Source organism: Pithys albifrons, chromosome 2 (genome assembly GCF_047495875.1).
Source record: "Pithys albifrons albifrons isolate INPA30051 chromosome 2, PitAlb_v1, whole genome shotgun sequence".
Taxonomy (NCBI): domain Eukaryota; kingdom Metazoa; phylum Chordata; class Aves; order Passeriformes; family Thamnophilidae; genus Pithys; species Pithys albifrons.
In genome coordinates, this window is record NC_092459.1 from 23,423,100 (window position 1) to 23,439,229 (window position 16,130).

Genomic DNA, 16,130 nt, shown 5'->3' on the forward strand with positions numbered 1-16,130 from the left:
GCAAGCCGCACAGACACTGACACAACAATCTCCTTAGAATAAAGCTTTCATTTAGATGAAGAAGAGGTAACGTTTTTCTCACTGCGATATGAGTAACAAAATCAATAAAAACTATTGCTCTTGCATAATACATCATTTTACATTGGTGCTGTGGCTTCACCCCCGCAGCGGAAGAAGAGCTTACTCTGTGAGATGCCCCCACAGCTTTTAAACATACTTTCCCATCCCTGCAACTCCTACCAGCATCGGTTACTCCAGTCCCCCTTTAAGAGCACAAGAATATTGCAATGAATACTGCTATTTCCAGTTAATCATACACTTAGCACATAGCATAGACCAAGATTAACTGGTCTATATTTATCTACAGCCTTGATCTACATAGAAAGTACTACAGAAGAGGGCATTCCTGTCTGTCTTGATACTGCTGGCCTTTGGTTTTTTGAGGCAGACAGAAAGCTCCATAGCAGACTGAGAACAAGTTTACTGATGGTTTATGGAAGGGCAAAGACAAGTATTAGGATTTGAATGCTAAAGGACCTTATACTGGCCATGCTGCTCAGGGCTTAGGGCATCCCTGTCTACATGTTACCCTTTCTTCTTATCAAAAAGTAGAGGTATACCTTGCGAAGCCACAGGAAAAGCTCCCAGAGCTCAGTAAAAGACTTCTTTTCACCCAAGAAAAGTGCATCCAAAAAACATGGCTTAGGAAATCACTGATTATCACATTGTTCCTTTTGTTTAATAGTGGGGTGGGTTTGTTTCTCAATTTAAAATAGAAAAAAGTCATTTTTATGTGCTGTAAGCTTGTAGAGAAATCTGTCCACTAACTGGAAATACTACTGGCTGTTGAAATTGCTGTTGTGATGGGTATCCTTCTAATATGTATTTATTTAACTGTCTTAGTTGAAGCAAACACAGATTTAAAAGCATCATCCATCATGGCAAACACTATCATTTTTTTAAGGCTACAGAGAAAATACATGAGTTTTGTAGGAGCTATCAGTCATGCATTATAAATATATTTTAAATCAATTTGCATAGCACTATTAAGTGGGTTTATGCATAATCAAGAACAAATTAAATTAAATGCACTTTAAGTAACATACAATGACTCTACATTCTGTCATAATATTGTGACTCATTTTATGGAAGATTTTTCAGTGGGCTGGGGCCTTGCCATGAAAACACACACATGAACATCCCAAACACCAGTCGAGTTGGAACATTCCATGCAAAGAAGATTCATCTGGTGTAGCCACACCTAAGTCAAGGGGTTTGGCTTCTACATTGAGAGTCATTAATCATTTCATTTACTAAAAGACTGATGCCTGCCATTTGAGATCTTAGTGTAGGTGTTAGAAATTAGACACAATTTGTATCAGAAGTGAGGAAAAAAGGTGCGATTAATACCACCTAAATTAGGAAACTGACAAAATTATGATCACTTCAAGAAAACAAATGCCTGCACTACAAAGAGAAGCAAGCAAGCAGTACCTGCAGAACAGCTTAAAGAAATTAAAGGGTTTATAAATGCAAGTTACGTGGATCAAAAGCAAGTTTTCTATTCTGCAAAGATTCCTTGAAATCAAAGAGTTGTGCATAACAAATAAAGTTAGGTACATGTAGATTTTCGTATTGCCAGAACCTAATACCTAGCAAGGCAGTTCAAGATCCAAACTAGCAGCTACAATATTTGCCTGTTAAAACAAAAATATTAGATTTGAAGCTGATTTGATATCTCCAAATGGAAAAAGATGTCTAACTGAACTTTAACTTCTCCAGTCAATAATGAAGAAATGGCATCCTTCTCACTGTTTTGGGATGACGGTTGCCAAAGTTACAACAATGTTTAACTTTACTACAGTCTATGTACACACATGAGAGTAATATTCCACATGCAAATACAGTTAATGGGTGCAGAAGGCACACAAGTCTGAAGTTATTTATGTGAACCATCTAAGCTGTTTCACCTGTACAACTCTGTTAAGTGGGCTTGCCCAGAAAAGGAGGTTTGCACAGAATAATGCACAGGACAGGTCTGATTATCAGTAATCAGCCCTGTGCATTCACAGGATATGTAACTACACACTGTCACTTTTATTAAGAATTGTTTTGGTTCTTTTTAACAGATTCATTCAGACAGGACAAAAAAGAACAGAGAAAGACTTGAGAGCCTCCAGCTTTTATAATTTCCCAAGATCACAAGGTCTCTATTACATGTAGATATGAGGATGAGGAAAGTAACAAGTGAGACATTCAGCTCCATATCCAGACACTGAAATTTAGGTGTCTACATGCAAGTGTCATTATACTCAGTGGAAATCTGGCCAGTACATCCAGTGCAACCTATCTGGCAAGCTATCCAGAATCTAAGAGTTGCTTCAGAGTCAGCCAAATCCACTGTTTGTATCAAGTAGAAGTTTAGATAACTGCAAACCCAGCATGAAGTGTGCTTCCTCACCAAACACACATGTTTTGAGGCTGAGACAGAAAAATTAAGCAATACTGTACATTTTAAACTCAGAATTGCTCTACTGGATCTTACAGACTTTATAACAATGATTACTGCAATTTGTTTAGGGGTTCTTGAAGTCATGCTCATTCAAGTAATATAAAACAAATTAAAAAAGACTACCAAAATTTTACTACAGTAATGGTATGTCAGAGCTGGTAGCTCATCATTCAACATTTGACTAGAAGTTAAACAACGAGAACAAGTGAAAAGTGTTCCACTAAATCCTTCTATCCTGGCCAGCTGACACAGACTATTTGAAGTAATTTACATAAATATTTTATTACTTTTTAGAAATATCTTCAGTGGGGGTAAGACAGGGAAAATAGTTCATGCAACCTCAAATGTGAGACGGATTGTTCAACCATAGCCTTTATAACAACATTTTCAACTACCATAGGACACAGTGATACAAAAATCACCCCAATGCATCAAACCACAGGGTGAAGCCGAGCCATGTCACCATGGCAATATTTCAGAATTCAGAGAAAGACAAAGTTTTCTAATTGAAAACTGTCCTCATAAGAGTTTTATCCTTACAACTGCAATAAATCAAAAAGTATGCTGCTGCATATTGTTTGTTTAAGTATGTGACAAATAGTTATCTCAAGCTCTGCAGGTCCTCAGCCTCAATAACACACTGTGTTAATACATTTCACATGATCATTATGACTTGTATTCTCTATTTTGTCTTCTCTTGTGTTGGTGTGACAGTAATGCCTGCACTACACATTATGTGTCTCCACAGATTTCACGTAAAGATTCTATAAAGATGAACAATAATTCCTCTTTATTCACTCAAGAGCTGAAAAATTCTCATGTGATCTGAACTCTTCAGCTCTCCTTTGTGTATTTGTTCATCATTATTAACACAAGTTTTCAGCTAAAATAAAGCTGAAAAATGTATTGCCAGTGATGCCAAAGGAGTTTTTGTTCTGATTTTCACATTTTGTAGATTTTAGGAACACAGTAGTTGTAGATTTTTAGAGAGTTAATATTTCTAACAGTTTAAGTTTAATGCCTTTCTATCACTACCCCTGTCCCAGAACAGGGAGCTCAAATTCCTTTAGTTAATTAATCTTGTTTAGACTCCTTTCCAAGGTAAAGAGCTGAAGGATATCAGAAGGCCTACAGAATGAAACATAAACACAGGTCAAAGTGACCCAAAAGCCAGGACTGAATGAACTCCAAGAGACCTTTGTGTGCCTGAGGAAGAAGAGTTGATGAAGACAGAGGGTCTTGACGACCTCAGACCCAATTCCAGGGGGTTGGACCAGGGGTGGGACTGGGGCTGAACTGAGAAATGTGTAAAGCAATGATAGGAGGGATCTTATTATAAAAGCCATGGAAACAAGAACTGAGACACATGCATGTCATCCTGTGTTCCTGTGGGGTGTAGGCCCTGTGTTATTAAAGGACCTTTACTTTTTATCTTACCCTACACTAACGTGGCTCGAAGTCCTGTTTTTGGGGGGAAGGGTCATTCACGGCATCACCAGTGATGGTGCAACAAGGGCACAGTATTTACAGATAGATTTCCTGCCTGTTCTTCAGACACCCCAACATATTATATTGAGACTTCTACTAAAAAAATGAATGAATGTTTTAACGGCACTGAAAATAAGGAAAACAAAAGACATCATGTGCCCTAACTTATTAATTTAGCCCCTAACAATATACAAAGCTAATTCAGGTAATTCCTTCTACTGTGTATGGCCTTGATTTGACATGCATTGAGTTTAATAAACCAACAGAAGCCTCCTGCCCCACCTTTGTTAGCACTGCAAAACTTTACCTGTAACTTGCCATACCAATTGATTTAGATAATGACACAATAGAGTCATTTTAATATCAAAGATCTATTCGTTAAATGTGGAGTTCAGCTTTAGCCATGCAAAACAAAACCTAATCAAAACTTGGCAGTAAATTTGCAATGTAGGTTTCAAGCTCAGCACACACATGAATGAAACTAGAAAGGATCTGTCAGTCCTTTCACTAGCTTTAAAAACAAATTTTACATTCTCTTTGTACTAAGACAATCTTTTATTAAAAAAACAGAAAGGGTGTAGTAACTTTGCCAATTTTTTACCTACGATAAAATTTAAATAGGAACAAGGCCTATAGATGTTAAACCTCAAACCACACTGTGCAATCTACAGAAATAACCATAAGTAATATACCTTTCCTTAGAGTGTTTGAATGCCAAAAAGACAAAGAAGAAACCCAACCAAATTATTTTTCTGTCCTGTATCCTGAGAATACTCCCTCCAGACCACAGCAGTGACTGCCTGACACACCCGCTTCCCAGTGGTACTAATACAGCCACCAACAAGGAAGAAAGGGTGAGGTACTGCAACGAGTTCAAATGATTCGCTAAAGGCTCCTTGTGCCATCCTGCCCTGGAGGCAACCATTTTTCCATGTGCCACAAATTTGCCAAAGACATTGCCTGAAGACCTCTTCTTATATGATTTACCATGGGCACCCTTAGATGTCTTTATCTTTCCAGATCAAAGAGTAACAAATGCACGAAACCTAAATAAAAAACTGGCCTCTCAATCCAAAGCTTTACTTTTTGCTTTATTCCTATTTATACTAGGCAAGAGAAGAGCTTTGATTTCATCCCAACTTTTTTTTGTTCTCACTTACTGCAAGAAGAAAACTGTTCTTCAGCTGCTACTTAGCAGTAGGATCCAGCAAAACATACACAGGGATCATTTTAAGTCTGGATCTGAAATTAATCAATCCAACTGACTGGAAGTCTTCCATCTAATACCCACTAAGGTTAACCACCACCACAAAACAAGATGTTAAAACTGCAGGCATGCTTCCAGCACTATTTTAATACAGCCAAGTACCATCATAGAATTCTTCTGAGTGCATCCAATTAAACTGCAGCTGAGGTAACTTGCTATTTCTAAACCCATTATAAATATACCCAGGCAAGTAATATTAAAAGCATGTCCATTGTCAATATTTTTAAACATCCTAAATACAGTTTGGTTTTTTCCCCAAATTGCCAATTCTTAACACCAAGTTTGTTTCTACTATAATGAAAACTGTTGAAAACAATAAGAACCACACTTCTCAATAATGTGGTGGATGGGAAGGGAGAGCAACACAACCAAACTCACGTTTTCTCTTTGTTAAAGCCAGGTAACAATAAATTAGGAGTCATAAAAGAGCAAGTCATAACTAGCAGACCCAACTAATCTCTTTATTTAAAACATATCCCCTAGCATTTTAAGGCTTGACAGTGTAATATTTAGTTTCTTTCTCATTCATCCCCCAAGGGTGTTAGACGTGTTTCTGCAAATTGACGCATTACTGTCCCTCCCCTTAAGGAATGTATTCATGTCAGTACCTGATCAGTTGCAACATGTTTTAACATCAGAAGGATGCCATATGCACTGCCAGCCAGGAACTTAGTGTTCAACTAACTATACATATACAGCAAATCATCCTGGGGAAGGTTGAAACACCTTATTCTAAACTAGGACAGTTATTTAGCAGGCAGGAATCTAGTTTGCTCCCTGACACACCACACTCCAAAAAACATCCACTTCATAATTCTGAAAGCATACAGAGTTAGTATAGCTATATTAAAAAAAATTGCTCTGTGGCCATGGAAAATTTGTCTTTCTGACTTTATCTAGCATTTATGGAGCTGTCACAATGATGCTTCCTCTGGGAAAACACTGCAGCTTCTAGTCCTCTTCCTCCCACACAAAGCACTCAGTGAACCTACACCCTTTCCATGCCTCATTGACTGTTAGCCTCTCTTTCTCTTTTGCCCTTGCTCACTCTCTAAACTGTACACAACTTAAAACTACAGGCATCATTCAGGTTTTGCATAAAGCTTACCAGTAGCAAAGGCTCCTCTGGATCAGATCCCTGTATTTCTTTAACAATACAGCAAAAAAAACATTTTTCTTGTGTTCAAAATGCACCCCTTTAGATTCTATTACCATCTTCCCTCTCTGCAGCATTTTAATAGATATAACTCTTGTTGGGTGGTGCCAAAATTTGTAGACAACTCTCTGCAAATAGTCTCAGAAAGCCTTGGTATAGCATTACATGAAATATCCCCAAAACTTTTCTTGTCTTAAACCCTACAGGTGTATACTACAGTCCTTCAGATTGCTGCCCAACCTAAATACAGTTTTAGCCCCTTTTCCTCCTAACCAGTCTTTCACATTTTGCATTGTTGCTGAAACTCACCTAGAAGTCCAGACATAATTGGACATATCTATGCTGAAAGTGTACAGAAGACAGATCAAGGGCCTATAACCTTTAATTTCTAGTCCTTCCCATGACCACAGCCCATTGTATTCGTGCTCTCCCAGGTCCTACATGAGCCCAGCTCAAGAGGTAACATTGACCTAGGACTGCTCTCAAGGGGGTGCACCCTATCTGGAGGACAGAGGGAAGTTCAGCCATGCAGACACAAGCCTTGCTGTACCACTTACCCTCAGGGCTGGACCCGCTTCATTTACTAGAACAGATCTAACACCTAGGACTACAACTTAAAAACATGGCTTTGTTTTGGAACTAAGCTTGCATGGCTTCCTGAACAGATGCTTTTTCACCACACAGGCACTCATTAAATGATATTATCTAGTTACATAAGAATATACTACTCTTGCTGGAATTCCTTTTGTAAATGCTTAAAGCAAAATTACCTCTCTATTATAAAAGTTGTGAGAATACAAAAATAAAACCTATAAAGGTGTGCACACATTTTTACAAAAAACATACACGTATAACATTAATCTTCTTTTTCTGTTGTTCATACTTCATCTTTTTTCTTCAGAATGTAAGAGAAGCTGGTCCATGACCATGTCTGTTCTCTGAATATCAGTAGCCATTGTCCTTAATAAAGTATCTATCTATACATGCCATTTAACTGTAAATCTTACAGTTATTATTTTTGCTTTTCTTTAATTCTATTTTCAGACACTTTTTAACTGAAATTTCCTATAGTCCTTATGTACCAAAGGTTAAGGGCAGTCTGAGATCAAAAACACTAGTTTGCTGCTTCGGTATAACTTTTTATTTAAATTTGCTTTGCTTTAAAATAAATGCATCCACAAAGCATAACTATCTCAAATCTGGCATGCAACTCCTCCTGAAACAAGAGCACTCTTCACTCTATAGACACAAACTGTTTCTATGTAGGGGGTAGAACTGGGATACAGTTCTATAAAATTAGTGTTTCTTTCTCCCAGGCAAAAGGCATGTACATAAGAAAATGAAAACACAAACCAGGAGCATTTACCTAAAACACAGCCTAGTAACTAGAAATACATGAGGTGACAGAGCTGCAAGATGAAAATCCCAGGGTCTACACGGCAGTATCTCCAGAAAAATCTGGGCATTACATGCTAATTAAAGTCATCCTCCAACTTCTAAGTCCGGAAGATTTTGCTTTGTATGATATGATGGCATGAAAGAAACATCGTGTACTTTTGAAACTGCCTGAAGTCATATTCCTTCTTCATTGAAAAATAAAGCTATAAGAGGCAAATGATATAACATGAGACATACAGCAAATTCTAGACTCTCCTGGGCATATCTGTAACTTTCACTAATGGCCTGGTCACATACCTGAAGAAAGGTGTGGAGGTTGAAATAACAGTGTGAAAACTGTTATATTTAAATCATACCATTAACATCTCTGGTAATGTTCAGTATTCAAACTCACTTTTTAATGTTATAATTTGATTTGGTCTTTCTATGTAAGGACAAGTATTCCCACAAAACAGAGTAGATTTAGATTACATATTAGGAAGAAATTCTTCACTGTGAGGGGAATGGGGCACTGAACATGTTGCCCAGAGAAGCTGTGGATGCCCCATCCCTGGGAGTGTTCAAGGCAAGACTGGATACAACTTTGAGCAACCTGGTCTAATGTGAAGTCCTGTTCATTTCCCACATACAGGATGTAAATGGAAGCTTTAGATACTCTTCAAAAGTTCAGCCAAGTAATCTTCAATCTTACCCTATAAACACAGACCACTGGAAATTGCTGAAAACATAAGGAATCTTCTCACAAGAGAATAAATTACTTTTTCCTAAATTTGGCAGGAGGAAAAAAAGTCAAGTTGAATATGGAGCTAAGTACCTCAAACATAGCAATTTTTTCCTCTCATTTCTGTTAATCATAAAATTACTTTCCTTGATTTGACGAGCACTGGAAAATCCCTGGCAATTCACTCATACTCTTTATAGAAGTAAGAGAGAAAGTAACTGAAGCCCTTTATAGAAAGCTCTGACAACCTAACCCTTGTTGCTCAAGAGGACAGAAAACAAATATCCTGCACTTGCTCAGGAGAGCAAGAGACTGACTTCAGTGCATGTGATCCAGCATCTGCACACATCCCTTGTTTGACACTTGAGTGGAACACTGCCAGCATAGCTGTGGGTGCAGGAAAGACAGGGAGGAACCTGGGTCACCCACTGAACCACCAATCTCTGCCAAGATGCTGCACTGCATATCAGTTAGTTATGACAGGGAAATACAGGCCTTATGGGGCTTCTCCCATGCTCCCTGGAGGGAGCAGGGAGACATGGCATATCCATGCACTATTCCTGCAGTTCTGCATTGTAAATCTTAGCTGGCTTGCACCAAAAGGTGCTGGGATCCTCTGTCAGGACAGAAAAAAAAAAAAGAAACAATTCCAAGCTGCCATTAAGAGCAGGCAGGCTGCCAGCTCCACCAAAGGGAGAGGCTCCCTGCCTTCTGGTGCATGAATCACAGCCCAGCTCCTCACCCAGCCCTTCACAGCTTCAGCAATTTCCTGAAGTCTTGAAGCTGGTGCGTACTTGCAATTTAAAAAAAAAATCATTTATGCCTGGAGAGGAGGTAATTATGATCTGCCACTCCCTTTCTGTCACCTAGAACGAGACTGTGGCATCTCCCTGTCTCATGGACTGACTGTAGAGATAATGTTGAACCCATATGGCTTGTGTTCTCGATGATGCATCTAGAAAAGACCTCTCAGCCTTGGTGTCAGGGCTGTGAGCATAGGGTTTATCTGTCTATAGCCAGGTTCAGCTCAGAGACAGCGTGGCTCCTGCCCTCTAGAAGATGCTGTTGCTCTCACCTCTGGCCCGTGGCAGAGCTACGGCCCCTGCAGTGGTGTAGGTGACCTGAGAGCAACACGCATGCCAAGTTCAGCCCCAGCACACTTTCAGGGAGATCCCTGATGATGAGGGCTGGGGTTGTACTGGTACCCTCCTGACTGCCCTGCTCCTGACTGGGGCTGTAGAATGGGCCCTGGCTGCCAGGCTCTGCCCTGACAGACCCCTCCTTGGGAAGCCTCCACCACTGTGCCTTGGCATGGGTATGCATGTGCTCTCCATACAACACACAGTTTACTGTGGCTCAGTACAACTGCAATTCTAGATACACACCTAGGTATTTGAGTCTTCTGGTTATTAGTCATAGCACTAAATGTCACACCTTTAAAATTAAGTTGGAGCCCAGTTAAATCCCTTCCAGGAATGGAAGTTATCATGTCCTACCTAAAAGCCCTGTCCCCCATTCACAGAGAGTGTATACTCCTCCCAGGCCAGGGTGCATAGTGCTTCTGCAGGAAGAGGAATCTCCAGAGGGCATGGAATACCTGGTGCAGGGCGGCTGCCACCCTGCACCATGACTGGCAGATGTGCCCCCACAGTGGTGCTCCACAGTGGCAGCACCACAGTCCTGCCTGAGCAGGCACATCTGGTTATCCAGCCTGATGAAGCACACCAGCTGACAGCATCCACAGAATGCTCAGCCTAACTCCTGAGACCACCTGTGATCCACAGAGTGGGAGCTACTAAGACAAACAGAGCAAATGGAGAATCACTGCCAGAAATGTGCAGATTTTTAAGTGTTTAACCTACTTATTGCTCAGAACACAAACCAAGCTTTAAAAGAGCTCTCTGGAGTAAAGTACTGTAGTTAAAAATATCAGATGACTGTTTGGGAAGATCATTCCTATCTTGTGAGCAATAGTTGGAAATTATTATCTTTGTTTTTATGGTACAAAACAGCAAAGGAAAGAAACACAGAAACTCACTAAAATCAGTGGAAGAATCTCACTGATTTAATCAGCAAATGGAATCCAAGAACCTGTAACTTCTCACAGCAAAAACACGTTAGATAAGGATGGTAAACATTCCCTGGAAGGACACAGGATCCTTGCATGGAGAAGTTATGCTTACAGGAAGAAGATAAGCTAAATGGAAACTGGCAGAGAAGCACACAAAATGGGGACTCTGCTCCTTGGCCACTGAATCACATGCCTTGTGAAACACACTCATGTCAAAGGTGCCTGTGCTTCCCTGAAGAAACACTCTGTGAATAGGACTCGTGGAGCTACACCAGAAACACTGCTCCAGCAAACAAACTCAGTCATATCCCAAGGTATTAACATTAACACAGCCAGAGGACAGAATTCAAGTTTTTCATTATTTATTAACTGATCTGTAAGAAATCTGGGAAATATTTTCTGTTATTCCATCTCATTAAGCTCCTTCGTTTTTTTCTCTCCAATCTCTCTGTATCTTACATATTGTTTATTTTTACAAATACTTGCCTGTGTTATGTTCATTCTTTTGGCCGCTCTGTCCTGAAGTATAACAGCCTAGTCTTTTGCCAGCTATTTCCTTTTGCCTTGCCAATGTTACTAAAAGAGACTTTTTTGCTGACATGCACCTCCTCCCTGATTGGCTACCCAGAACAGAAGCACAGTCAGAAAAATACCTCATTGATTCAGATACAGCTTCATTTTACCATGAAGTTATGCACTGCCACAACTAACTTCTCTGGGCCTTTGAGCACTGTGTGCGACACTTACAACCTTTACACACAGCCTGTGAGGAAAAGGCTGCACCTGCCTCACTTGTCTCCCATTTTACTTCAGTGTCCTAATCCCTATAAGGACCACAAGTATGTTATGTCTGCCTAGACTTCTTTCTGTGGTTAGCCAAGTGGTCTCACAAGAGGAAATCCAAGAACAGAATAATCTGCTCCAGGCTCTGTTCCCTGGAGTTGCATGAAAACACACCAAATTTGGCTTTACTAGGGACATTCCTTAGTATTATACCAAGGAAGCTGTGTATCCTTAGACTTCGTAATGACATGCTCCAGGGCATCCAGTACAAACTACACATGCTATGATAAAACCCAGAGAGCTTTGTGTAGTGAAAGACAAGTCAGCACACACTAATTAGGCCAGCGGCCAGAATACTCTCCCATGGGGTCCTCTAAAACACAAACCTTCTTATTCAATTCAGGAACCAATACACAATAAGAGAGATGTTGCCAAGCAAGAGGGAACACTGAGAACAGCAATGACTAAATCTTGCTTCTCTGATGAGCTTGATATCAAAGTCAGCTTTGCCAAGAGAGACTTGTTCTCACTTAGAATCCAGAATTAGAAATCCTCTGCTGTCAGTCAATCTCTTCAGCTGCATTTCAAGTTAACATACTGTATCCTTTAGCCTCTAATCACAGCCATTAGTGGCTCTAACAATACCTGCTTAACTTTGTAGGAGTGCAGTCACAAAAGCACACAGTACCACAAATCCCTTCTCAGACTGAGAACATTCAAGCCAGCAGGTCACATTTTCCGTGAGAATACTCTGCCATTTTATAGGAGATGCACCTCAGAGTAGATCTGGGCTCCGAGCATAAACACTGAGGAAGCTCTATACTCCAAGGTCATGGTCAAGTCATACAAGGAAGCATCCAGGAATCTCAGACAAATCCGAGGTCATGCTGTAGCTGATGGCTTTCTCTAGCAGTGCAATTGTGGATTTTGGTGATTAGTTCTGCCTCTACTCTACCTACACTTACATATCAGTATAACAGGAAGGGATTGTGGAGAAGACTGAACTCTGGGAACATTTTTCTTAGCAGCTTGGAGTTGTCTTATGAGAGACGCTCAGTATTCATGGAGATACTCCTCTGAGGAAGGAGGGGTATGCAAACGTTAATGAGACATCCTTTGACTTCAGAGAGCAGGAAGAGTCAGTGTCATCTCCACAGCTATTACAGGCATAAACCACAGAGCCCCCTCTACCTATATTAAAATGCTCTCATTAATATTTTCCAAGAGAACAAATGGAGTACTTGCCTGTATTTATGAATGATGGCATTAAATAATCTTCCATCACGCCAGCAGGTAGTGAAATTTTCACAACGTATTCCAGTATAACCCTCCGTTGTTTGCTGAGACCACAGGAGCAGTCTCTCTTTAGCAGACATGTCCTCTGACTCTCCAGTAACATGGATATCAGATATCTAAAATACAGTTAGAATAAACATTACAGTTACATGAAACCCATAAAAATATTTACAATATTGCAGAAAATCACTCTGAATTGCTGAAAAAATTATTGGCTGGTATCTGAATATGATGATTATTGATGTACTGTGTCAATACTCTCATGTCTTACCCTCTTGTACTCTTAGTGTCTTCAATATGAAATACAAAAGTCATAGCTTCATAATTTTCTTCAGTTAGCCAGTTCTCTCTCTCCTAATTTCTGGGGACAATGTAATACTATTGCATAATGGAAAATACTTAACTGTGTCTATTTTATGCTCATAATATAATCTGGTTTTATGTATAATACCTATTACACATAAATGCTATATAATTATATATAAACCACAATACATTTTATATGTATATAGTCACAAGTATACAATGCCCATATTTATATTATTCATACACTTTATTTAGCTACAAATTTCATCTCTCAAAACAGGTCAATTTATAGTATATGCTATTCTGAAATTCAGTAGCAAATCAGTCATTTAAAGTGAAAACTCTTAATCATGGGACAAAATTTTCTGAGAAGAATTTTGCGACTGACTGAAAGACTGAGAGATTATCAATAAAATTTTATCTGATAAAGAAGCCTTCATTTTGTATTATTCAAGGATTATAAACATGTCTCAATGTGATCACTAGGCAAGCTCACTGTTGAAATTTTGGATGGCTAAAATGTCAATTTACATCATTACACGAAGATCAACAGGTTGTATTATTTAAGGATTATCAACTTCATGTCAGGGGAAGCAAGAAAATACTGGGAATTTTACATTCAAATACTAATTTATAGTACATTAAATTCTACCCTAATGAAGCTCAGTGAGTTAGTTTAGAAAACTAGCACTGTATAAATATGAAGCAGACATTTCCCTAATTTGCACATATATTATTTACACTTCATGTTACAGAAATTGTACACAATGTAAATGTGAACTGCAGGAAGGAACAAAAATAAGATGTGCTGTGACAAAGAAAGTGCTATGGCATGTTGTCCTTCTAAGTGACCACCTTTTACCACTTATCCAAATCACAAGAGATAATACAGAGTGTTATTTTGAAGAACACTAGGGTACCATGTGACACAGGCACTGTATAAGGACCAAAGTATTGTAGCTCAGCCATTACAAAAAGCAGGCAGAAGTCCTTGAGCAGAGGCAAGAGGGCTTGAGACAACACCAAGGTTTGTGGGTAGACACCAAGGACCTCTGTGACCCCACCTGGGAGAGGCTGCCCTGCATAAGTGTACACCCAGAACCACAGGGAGAGACAGGTCTGCTCCGTCTCTGGAGCCAGCCTGAGGCCAGGGCTCAGGGGAGGTTTGCCCACAGACAACGCTGGATGCTCAAATTAGCTGCAGAAGAGCTGCAACTTGAGTTGTACCAATTCCAGCAGTCCTGTTCTAGTGCGAAACAGGGAGATTATGTTCATGAGGTCACAGGGGAAGGTCATAACAATGTCTCCCTGCCTCAAAGCCTCTGCACACCAAAGTATCTTCTGTCTGGGCTCTGACGGGGGAATTCCGACAGGCTAGGCTGGAAATTACGGGGTTTTCTCACATTAGAGCCACACAAAACACCATGCCAGGAAGAAAGATGTGGATTTCCTGCCGATCTTGCTGTGTCACTGCCTAAGACAAGGTGGCGGGAACACTGGGAAGGAGGGGACTAAAGGAAGAGCCTTGGAGATGCCAGGGCAATATAGTTTCCATGGTGCTTAGTGCCATTTCTAGTTTGCCACCTTTCATACTTTCAGGGGATGATGAGCATTTACAGCTATACAGTAAATTGCAAGCAAATTTAATGTAGGAAAAAATCAATTTACATTATTTTCTATTCAAGTATCCAGAAATCAAAAGTTATGCAGTTCTTCAGATATTTATCACAGGCCATTGTATCTGCTGGATCGAGGTAAGGGAAAAATACAGGAACCAATGCTACAAAACAAAATAGTTTTAACTGTTCAACTAGCCCATAAATGATCTCAGAAGCTCTGAGAGCATTTTTTGCATCCTATTGTTTCCAGCTTCAAGACTGCGCATTTTTAAGAAAGATCAAACAGAAGGGGGAAAAGAACCTTTTTTTGTTCAAAACACAGAAGAGAACACAGGCAGTTGTGATTTTTTGTAAGCTTCTAGGTATGAAAATCCTGCAAAGGCTATTTACTATATGAAAGTGCATAAAATACAGATGAAATAATTCAGGTATGTAAAGACAACAGAGAATCCAATGTGGCAAAAGAACAACTTAAACTCACTCTGAAAATTTACTTGTAAAAATCAAGGGAACTCATCTGTAGTGTAAGACTTTTCGTCTGTGGGTTAGCTTTATTGTTTGGTATTTCAAAGCAAGAAAGCAAACTAAGTGTTTTTTCAGCAGCTTTAGTTTCTATTCATCACAGACAGAATAACCAGACCACAATAAAAATGAAGTCAACCATTTACTGCTTATCTGGACAACGCTTCTGAAAGAGATGATGTCATCTGGAAGTGACAGACGTCTAGCAAAAAAATATAATCCCTAAACCCTATATTTTTTCCTGTCATTTTCAGAAACTCTTCTGTGTGTAATCCTTAATTATCAGATCTTTTAATATACTCTAGCATGAGAAAGCTAACAATGTAATTTGCTAATGGCCATTCCTTACTGCTAAGTTCAAAACCTTAGCCTCCTTCACGGTTAATTGACCAGGGATGCCTGTGTACATTTCAGACTGCAGAGAGTGCAAACACAGCATGTTTGAGTGCACATTAGAGTCCGCTGGAAACATGCAATTTCAAGCATCTAGGCAACTTCTGAAGGTCATACTTGTATCTGTTGTTGCATACATAAACACGGCGAGAACATTTCTTACTCTGAAAATGACCACTAGGCAAGCTCACTGGTGAAATTTTGGATGGCTAAAACATTCATTTAATGCACTGCACAAGGATCAACAGTTTTTGATCCAAAATCTTCCAAGCACCTTTCAGCACCCTAGATAGCCATCTGAAGAAAAAGAGAATAGACTGGACTGGGTTTAAAAACTGAAATTGCTTTTCAGTCATAGAGGAAGCTCATTTCACTTCATGTTAAGAAACACTAACATTAGTCAGAGACCTAAAACAGCACTTCTGTTCTGTAAATAAAGTATTTCAGATTTCAAGGCTAACATTTCAGACTTTTTAAGTACAAAAAAACACTGAGGGAAATGGTGAGTCAAAGGACTATATTTTACTTCAGTTACAAACAAAAGTTCTACTTTGCAAGATTCCCTAATAACTTGAAACAACTCAAAAAGAAAAATACT

The 16,130-nt window shown here is 39.4% G+C and overlaps 1 protein-coding gene across 1 annotated transcript in view; it reads right to left on the reverse strand.

Moving 5' to 3' along the window:
* LOC139668697 (dystonin-like) overlaps positions 1 to 16,130 on the reverse strand; it is a 301,638-nt gene that overhangs the window by 150,555 nt on the left and 134,953 nt on the right. Inside the window, 1 exon segment of the mRNA XM_071548494.1 lies at positions 12,642 to 12,808. Within this exon segment, the coding sequence (XP_071404595.1) occupies positions 12,642 to 12,808 (167 nt within the window).